General features: G+C 32.7%; 1 protein-coding gene across 1 annotated transcript; it reads left to right on the forward strand.

Moving 5' to 3' along the window:
* The first annotated feature begins 2,590 nt into the window (after positions 1–2,590).
* LOC141671721 (glycerophosphodiester phosphodiesterase GDPD1, chloroplastic-like) lies at positions 2,591–5,900 on the forward strand. The gene is made up of 7 exons (XM_074478043.1): positions 2,591–2,905; positions 3,028–3,206; positions 4,277–4,336; positions 4,441–4,722; positions 4,917–5,012; positions 5,103–5,299; positions 5,406–5,900. The coding sequence occupies exons 1-7, from the start codon at positions 2,800–2,802 to the stop codon at positions 5,620–5,622; spliced, it is 1,137 nt and encodes a 378-aa protein (XP_074334144.1). The 5' UTR covers positions 2,591–2,799; the 3' UTR covers positions 5,623–5,900.
* Positions 5,901–10,117: the final 4,217 nt, after the last annotated feature.

Here is a 10,117-nt window from a genome sequence, read left to right on the forward strand (position 1 = left end):
TTATAAAAACCCTACTTTTATGTAACATGGTATCAGAGCTCGGTTTAGGGAGGGATTCGGGTTCGAGTCCTCCAACCCATTTATTTAGTTTAAATATTTGTTGTTGGTATTGATATTGGTATTGGTTGTATTTGCCGTTATCAATCGTAGTGAAAAGTATCGTACGATTGATGGAGAATGTTAAAGAGTATAAGATTTTATCCGGGTCTTCCTCTATTACCTTAATGTTTTAAAGCGATTGGAGCTCGGTTTAGGGAGGGATTCGGGTTCGAGTAATCCCACCCCCATTTATTTAATTTAAATATTTGTTGTTGGTATTGGTTATATTTGTTGTTGTCAATCGTAGCGAAACGTATCGTACGATTGGTGGGGGGGGTATTAAAGAGTATAAGATCTTGTTCGGACCTTCCTCTACCACCTTAAGGTTTTAGAGCGACTGGTTATTTAACAAGAATATATTTATAAAAAAAATAAAAACAATAGAGGCTCGCGAACCTTACATGTCAAGTAATTTGAAACTCGAGTTCGGATTGGTAAAAAATTTGAAAAGTTCGAGTTCTAGTTAGGCTCTATAATTACCAAACCGAATTCGAATATTATACAAGCGCGCTCAAGTAACTCACGAACAGTTTAACTCATTTACAACCATAATTTTGCGTAAGTCGATGCATATTATAATTGTTTTTAAGGTTTATTTTAAGTTCTGAAAAAGTTCTGTTTATTAAAAATTATCGTACCGGGACCAGATCGGGATGTTAAAGCAAATAAAATTCATATTTTATTTTTATCAAATCATAGATCTTTCAAATATTCTACATTTTTGCAGTTTTGGAATATTCCTAATTTTTGGATAATTTTACTATTTGTTTAAAAAATAATATTTTTAAAACTATTACCCGTAAATTATTATTTTTGGGTGAGCTATTTAATTTACGAGATAAAAAATTAGTGTTTATGTAGGGGTACTATTTTCTGTAAATAATATAAAAATCATAAATTTAGCAAATATTATCAATTTAGTAGATAATGTTGCTTTGTTTATCAAATTCGATCATGGTCTTTATCTCGTGATTTTCGAAGATTGGATTGTTCGTTCGTGATATTCGAATAACCAAATCAAAGCTCTCAACGAGCCCTTCATTTTGACACAAAAATCATCAACAAAAGCAAGATATTTCGTAAAACAATTCACATTATTTCTTGGATATTGGTTTTGGATTTGTAATAATTTTTGGTTATTTTGATGTCATGGATAACTTTGTCATGTTGTTTATAGTCGATTAGAGTATAAAGTTGTAATGTTCGATACCAGTTTAGTCCAGTTTTTCATTTTTATTTTTGTTGTTCCGGATTATAGATGTCATGGTTGTTGATTTTGATCATTGTAGTTGGTTAAAGGTTTCCCAAGCTTTATTTTCACATATAATTTGTCGTTTTTATTTGAGAAACGAAGGAGTTGAATTTTGGCCGGAAAGATTCTTGACTTTTTCGAATTTAACTGCGTTTTTATCGAAATTTTGTGTCGGGATCACTAGTGGTGATCTTTGTTGATTGACGTTGATTTTAGATTGATTAAGATCGTTGTGGTGTTAAGAAACAGCCTGAAATAATTGGTTTTAGTCAATAACCCCTTTAAATTCTAAATTCAGAATGGATAAAAGTTTATATACTCGAAAAATGAATTGTTATATATATATATATATTCTTGTGAGACATTGTGTACATAAAATCAATGGATTATTAATACATGTTATTCTAGTAATTGTTTTGTCGATAGATATTAAATAACTATGATATTCAGATATACTCTATATAGTGTAACTTTATTGTATAATTAACGAATAACTAATTATTTTAGTTATCTCACCATCGGTTGTTGAGTTTGCTTCGGGTCATCTGAAATGAGGAGTTATTTTATAAGGATGTCGATTGATTCGGCTCCTTTAAGAAAAATATTTTACATATTGGATGAAAGCGTAAGAGGCCGCGGCGGTTCAGCGAGAGCTATGTATTATATGATATTATTATAGTACCTTCTCCATAAAGTCAATGTGTCGCCTTTTATTTGGAAACCCGTTATTTTTGGACATATTTCTATGAATCATGATCCGATTTTATCATACGAATTGATTAGTAGTGCCGGTATATCCGATAGTTAAGGATTCCCATATAAAATTTATCGTAATATTGTTTAAACTTTTGATAATATTTACTATTGTTCAGGTATTGTTGTTTATCTCTTTTTTTCCAAATATCAAAACATGTTGTTGTTGTTTAAAGTCTCCAATTTTATCTGATGTTGCAGTTTGAGTTCCGGATAAATCCAAATATGATGTACTAATCTTTTATCAATATACTCGAACTTTTCGATATAGGAGTGTAAATAGTCTACATGTAAACTTGATATAGATTTATGTAGTTTGTTATATAATATAAAATCGCATGTATTTTAATAATAAAATATTATTTAACGTAGATTTAAGATTAATTTAAAATCAAGAATTATTGGGAGAATAATTGAGATTTTTAAAATAATATCGTGAATATGAAAATAGAAAAATGCGACAGCGAATTCGAGGAGGAGGAGGCGGGGAATAATAAAAGTGAGGAAAAGAGCATAAAACCATGGAATATTCGGGTCGTCTCCTCACGCGGCGGAGATCCAACTCCGTTCCTTGTTCTGTCATTCATGTATTAGTACTGTATATAAATACCCAACCCATCTAATTCTCTCCTAACCCCTCCCCATCTTATCAACATCAACTACTTGTTGTTGTAGTAAGATTATTATTATTCTCAATGGCAATGGCAATGGCTGCTCTAAAAACAGTTGATGTTTCCGACATTCCAAACCTCGATCAACTTCCCGACAAGTCTTGTTTTTATTCCACCCGCTCTCCCAGAGGCATGTCTGTCTGTCTGTCTGTCTGCCTGTCTGCCTTAACTCCCTGATATGTTAATGTTGTGTTCTTTGTTTGATTTGTTAATAATAGTATTTGGTTATCTACATATATGTATGTATAACAGGAGGCGGAAGCTGTAATGGAATCAAGATTCCCAAGTTCGCAGTAATAGGACACAGAGGAAACGGAATGAACATGTTGAATTCTTCAGATACCAGAATGAAACTCGTTAAAGAGAATTCTGTCCTTTCCTTCAATACTGCTGCTACTTCTCCTCTTGATTTCGTTGAGTTTGACGTTCAGGTATTCCTTTTATTCCTTTTATTCTTTATCATCATCCGTTGTAAAAGATCAAAACATCTCCTAATAAACGTTTCATCTTGCCGATGGTTCAAAGATTCCCCATCGGCGACGGAGTTAATAGGTTTTGAAAATCACGACACAAGTTGTGGATTTAATAAAATTCAATGTTGAGAATCACGTTCTGTTGTCTGTACGGTCTCCGCGTACGCGTTGGTCTTTTCTTTTCTGTCCTCGTTTCTGGACTCTTTTGTATTTTTCCACTATATTATCCCCTTTTTTTTGTCTACTTTGGTTTTTCTTTTTTTCTTAAAAGATAAACATGACTCTGCACAAAAAAGGCTTTTTATTTCATTCTAATTGTCAGCTATGGATTTCCTCTTCCAAAAATGTGGGTATGATGTTTATTTCCGCAGTTTTTAATGAAGAAAATTTTATAGGTACTAAAACAAAATTAAACTACTATTAGGCTCTCATCCGCCGATTCGATTTTATGATCCCATTGCTTTTTTTCTTTCTTAAATTAATATATTTACTTTAATAATAAGTCTTATATTTTGTATTTTATTAAACACATACCGTTAGTGTTCCAATTAATCAGCGATTATCCAATTAATCACTACAAGATGTCTTTACCGATTGATTCCGATTCCTGTCTTTTAGAACACTTATAAGGTTTGTTTGCTAGTTTAACTTTCTACTTATTTGTGAAAACACAAATTTGGAATTTTAAATCATAAGGATATGGTTTATTCTTCAGTGATTGGCATTTGTTACCTTTTTTCCTAATAGTTGTATTTTAAGAAATAAGAAACCATGGCCAATCTGCAATGTCACTAGGTTCACTAAATGGGATTATTATGTTAATAGTCTTTAATTTCCATAAATTTTGATGATAAACTACAAGAGTACTGATTATTTTATTTTTCTTTTGGTGACTTTTCTCTGGGGGCACACTTCTATTTGTAGAAGATGGGTTGCAATTTTTTTTTTTTAAAAAACTAGTTAGTAGTTGGAGTTGAAGCAGGAGACTTAGGAAGCAAAAAGTAAACCAAAGAGTGTGATTTTTGTAGGTGACAAAGGATGGTTGCCCTGTCATATTTCATGATGATTTCATCCTTTCTCAAGAAAATGTAAGCTCTCTTTCACATCCTGTTATAAACAAATTATTTTGAATCTCTTTATGCTTTTTTTTTCCTTTTGCATAACTGGTCTTTGATTTATATGGAATTTGCAGGGTACTATAACTGAAAAGAGGGTTACGGATTTAAGTTTAAGTGAATTTCTTGCCTATGGTCCTCAAAGCGATCCTACAAAGACTGGTAAATCCTTAGTGAGAAAAACAAAAGAAGGAAAGGTGTGGAATTGGAATGTTGAGAGTGATGCTCCAGCATGTACTTTGCAAGAAGTATTTCAACAAGTGAAGCCCTGTGTGGGATTCAACATTGAGGTGAAGTTTGATGATCATATACTCTATCAAAAGGAGTATCTCGTACAAGTTCTCCAAACCATCTTACAGGTAAATGAATACTGCAATTGGTGCGTACTATTATCCGACATGGACTTACGCCTCTGGAAACCGAGGTGTCTTTGACACCATTAGTTCCCAAGTGAACTTTGCCTCGTTTGTGGGCTACGCTTGCCTAATTCTTTATTAGGACGAAAACTTTTGCAATTAAGAATGTGCTATTTATCAGTAATATTTTGTTTTAGGTGGTGTTTAAAAATGCCAAAGATAGACCTGTAATCTTTTCGAGCTTCCACCCAGATGCAGCATTACTACTCAAAAAAATTCAGAGCACCTACCCTGTACGTTCTCAATTTTTTTCATTTAATTTTCAATCTCAGTTTCGGGATAAAATTGGCTGAGTTTGTATGCTAAAAGAATTTTACATCCAGGTTTTCTTCCTTACAAATGGCGGGACTGAGTATTACAATGACGTGAGAAGGAATTCCCTAGAGGAAGCACTGAAATTGTGCTTGGAAGGTGGATTGGAAGGAATTGTGTCTGAAGTCAAAGGTGTATTTAGGAATCCTGCAGCAGCTAGCAAGATAAAAGAATCAAATCTCTCCCTCCTTACTTATGGAAAGCTGAAGTAAGTTGCTCCATTACATGTTTCACTGGATACCTTTTTTAAAGCATCTGGTCCACTTTATGTGATTAATTTTTCTGACATATTTGTTGAAATAATAATTTGACAGTAATGTGCCGGAAGCAGTATATATGCAATATTTAATGGGAATTGAAGGAGTTATTGTTGACCTTGTTCAAGTAATTACAGAAGCCGTCTCTGAGATGATCAAGCCAAAAGCAGAAGACGAAGAGATGTTATCGACTCAAGTAAAGGAAAAGCCAGAATTTACCCAGAGAGAGCTCTCGTTTTTGCTCAAGCTCATCCCGGAACTAATACAAGTATAGGGGTGAAATCGGAATAAACATGACCCCTCCCTACCACAGAGAAGAAGATAACCACCAGTTGATATAAGGATAACCTTGGTCCATACATAACACATTACATGTAGATTGTACTAAAAGAAAGAAAATTCTAATTTATGGGGTTGACCAAAATCTAGGATTTTTAATTGAAGCTTTGATCTAATCACAATTCCGCCTAATATATGTACCTGCCACTTTATTTGTAAAACTATGATTTGTGAAGAATGTATTAATCCAGTATCTTATATACTGTTTCCTTATGTATCTCTCTTTCGTCTAAACATACACATGAGGGTACAGAACATTAGCTAGTAGGCGCTACACATACTACTAAACACAACGCCACCAGGCTTATTGAGCTACTTGTCGAGGAGGACACTACTGATCAAGCTTATATATAACTTCCAAAAACTGCGACACTAAGACATCACTTATTATGCATGCAAAGTCTTCCTTGGGGGAGGATCTGCTGTAAGCAACACCATCATCCATCGCATTCCCTCCTTGAGACGCCTCTTCCTAATTCAATACCCTCACCCCAAGTTGGAAACTCAGACTCATTCATCTTCACCTTGATGTTTTACAATCTGAGGAGGCTGGAGCATTGATCTCTCCAAGTTACATCCATAAGGTCTGGAAGCAGTTTAATCCCATTCCCATATCCAGTCGAGCTTTCGTCCATCCTACAGGCTTATCTAAGGTATAAAGCTCATCAGCTGTTTCGGTACTTAGTGTATGGTAGGTACCAAGTGTATGCAATTATAGGGCTCCGTTTGATTTCTAGGCTACTTGAATATAAGTTTTGTGAAAATAGCCCACTAGAACATAAAATTGCAAAAAATAGGCTACTACGCCACTTGAAGTGCGCTGCCTCTGTGCCGGCATAGTAAATATAATATAACCTTATAATTTTATTTTTTTTGCGTAATGTTGCAGTAGAAGTACAATACTTTTATTTGACAAAAAAATCAGGGAAAAAAAATCAAAGAAGATATATTTGTAAACACCCGAACATGCTTCCTTAAAAGGAAATGTGAACTAGTATAATGAAGAGTGATTTTTATATTTTTTGAAAATATAGTTATTTACTCTAAAATTTAAATTTTGTAACTTTATATAGTAATATTTCTACACTACTTTGACAAAAAAAATTCAAATCAAGAAAAAACTATTTAGATAAAAGATTTTTAACCACCCGAAAATGGTATGGAAGCATAAGGAAAAGGTTTGGATGAAGTGGGTAATTTTTAATTTAATTGAAAAAATATAAATATATGAATTTTCTACAAATTGGTTGATGAGACATACATATGTAATTCAATATATTGTGTTCCCGGAAGGCATTTTCATGGATATATAAAAATTATCACAATTAATACATGGTAGCTTAATAAAACTTGCTTATCCGAAGATTCCCGGAAAGCATTTTCATGGATATATAAAAATTATCACAATTAATACAGGGTAGCTTATAACACTTGCTTATCCGAAGATTCTAACAGATTTCCTGAAGGGTAGCTTGATAAAAGTATTGTCATCAACTTTGGGAATATTATCACAATTAGTACAAAAGTTTCTGTAATATTTGTAGACAAATAAATGTGATGATGCGTGCATTTTTCCTTGAAATGGAGAACAAAGTACATTTCAAGGGAACATCGAATAAGTAAACATAGAATGAGAAAAATAGATTGCAACTAAAAATGGGAAAACGAAAGAAGCTCTCAAATGATTTAGTCATCCGCAAGATTAACTACGTACTGATCAAACTCTGGATCCTCAATCTTGTTAGTAATCTCATCATCTACACCCTCATCCTCTTGTATCTGAGGGATGTATGCATATGACCTCCCTCCCCATATCTGTGGGTCGCGACATACCTACTCGATCGAGTATGACGCGATGACCATGGGCCGGGGCCCTCTGTGCTATGACAGATGGTTGTAGCCATATCAGCATCATCGTGTACTTGAGAAAAATCCCCAAGTTTGATAATATATTTCGCATATTTTTTATCCCAAATATGGTCCTCTTCACATATCTTTTCAGCCCTAAACCTTGTGACTACATCCTCGTACTCCCTTTTCCTCATCTCAAGCTCGTCCTCCATGAAGTGGTAGTGTCGATACATTTGCTTTAACTCATAGTCATGTTCCTCCTTTGAAATGTGTCCAACGTTGAAACTCTTGTTAATGTTTTCTTCATACTCGATCGAGGATTTCATAAACTTCAAGTGCATTTCCCCCATAGCCAACAAACTGTTCATTATCACGGGCGACATACCCTTGTGCGGCCCGTATACCTCACATTCTTCTAACAAATTATTTGACAAGACAGATTTCTGCTCGTTGAACTTCAGTAGGTGCCTGAGATTCAGTCCATTTATAACAATTAACTTCCATGTTATTACCAATATTAGAACTTGCGTGTCCCTTACCCTTGTCCATGACCTGAGTGCAACACTCTCAAAATTTAGAAAATGTAATTGAGCGTTGGGAGCACCGACATGAGGGCATCATCGCAGCACCGACATACATGCTTAGCAGGAGACCCATATCCGTTGATGGATATCGCACATGGTATGACAGAGTTACTCGCCGATACATGATAATCGCCTCTGAAGAAGGTTTTCATTCTCATCTTCCCCCATCTGTAGATATTGCTCATGAGCTTAAACGTACCTTGCTATTAAGCTATCTTCTTGTGCGATAAGGATAATTTAATACCCCGACTTTTCAGAAAATAGTTATACTTAAATATTCAGCTAAAACTCCAAATTTAATCCATAATAAGAATAAGTTTCTAGTTTTTCATAAAATTCTAAAATCCGAGACAGACTTAAAATCATCTAAGCTGAAAATAAAGCAAATCCTGGGAGACGCAGCTCCAATACAAACATAATCACTAAAATATTATTCCAAAGCAAGCTCAAATCAAGTCCACCTTTAAGATGTCCCAAAAGCTAAGCACCTGAAAATTTGTGAGTAATGAACCAAGAGCCCAGCAAGAAAACAATTCTACACTAGTGGATCAAGTATCATAATTTTATAAAACAAAAATCATTTTCCGAAATCCATATGACATAAGATTAAAATTCCACAGCTTGCTAAGGCCACAAATACATGGTGACACAATATCGAAAGTTCATAATTTCTGTCAATAATGCGCCCCTTACTAAGGTATCATAGAGTGTGCACTCCCGAATGCATCATAAGTAGCACTCCCTAGTAAGGTATCAAAGGCTAGTTCCGGAACTATACGCAATTACTAACTGGTTCAAAAGTCAGAGCTCACTCGGAATTTTTATTTCTAAAACAGGGTACTTGATCTATAAATTTTAAAACAAAAGCAGTGCAAAAATATTTAAAAGATTTTAAAATAAAATAAAGTGTGAAGAGTTAACTTACCTTATCTGCAAAAATGGTGATCCAAAATATTGCCAAACAAATCCTAAGTTTCAAATAATCAAACCAATTTAAAATTAATAAATAATCCATATATAATGGTAAGGCGTAAACAATATTACTTCAATATTTATATAGGCTATACAGTGATAAACCATACTAGTTAACAAAGAACATATACCATTTTGATAATTTTGAACAATAAATAAGAAAAGAAAGTACTTAATACACTTTAGTACAAAATTATATTTTAGTAACATGCAATTTACAAAATCATATAATAGTTTGAAATTAAAAATATATCAATTCAATTAAAACGTAAAATCATGCATCATTGTTCCAAAATAATTGAAATCACATATAAATAATGTATTGCATTTCATGTATAAATCGTTTAATAAAAAAATTATTTTCTCATGCATAAAAATCTTAAGACTTTCTAAGTATATATATATATATAGAGAGAGAGATCTATTTACATAATATTATATTTACTATCTAATATACAAAAAAATTTAATGACATAAGAATGCATATTTAATACAACTATAACTTTGGGAGCACATGAAAATTTATACAACCAATGTCAAAAAAAATAAAAGCAATAAATATCTTTTAGGAAAGAATATATTAATAATTAATTTGAAAATAATATCATTGAAATATTTGTACAAAGAATGTAGACAAAAACATGCTCTATAAAATAAGGAGAATGATTTAACCATAGCTAAAAAGTAAACACTACATGAGTAGTAATAGTTCAAGAGTATAATAAAAAATATAAAATAATATATAAAACATGTATGTATACTGAAAAAGAAGAAGTAGAATAAAACATACCTTGATACTTGATAGAACATTGACGTGCAAACAAAAATGAACTTGATACAGCTATATTTATTTACAAATTAGTTAAAGCCCACTCACCCCACTACTTTTGAACTCACGTACACATTATCTTTATAAGAGTAGTTTTTGACTAAGTAAAATATCTAAAGATTTAAAAATAAAGTATACTTAATTATATAGATATTTATAACCAAATAAATTATTTTGTAATGTATTAAATAAAA

The sequence above is a fragment of the Apium graveolens genome, chromosome 7, assembly GCF_009905375.1.
Source record: "Apium graveolens cultivar Ventura chromosome 7, ASM990537v1, whole genome shotgun sequence".
NCBI lineage: Eukaryota > Viridiplantae > Streptophyta > Magnoliopsida > Apiales > Apiaceae > Apium > Apium graveolens.

Excerpts from the sequence above, each read along its gene's own strand:
- LOC141671721 (XM_074478043.1), top strand. The coding sequence starts at position 2,800 with ATGGCAATGGCAATGGCTGCTCTAAAAACAGTTGATGTTTCCGACATT. Across the intron at positions 2,906-3,027 it reads TTCCACCCGCTCTCCCAGAG|GAGGCGGAAGCTGTAATGGA; the intron begins GCATGTCTGTCT and ends TATGTATAACAG. Across the intron at positions 4,337-4,440 it reads TCATCCTTTCTCAAGAAAAT|GGTACTATAACTGAAAAGAG; the intron begins GTAAGCTCTCTT and ends TGGAATTTGCAG.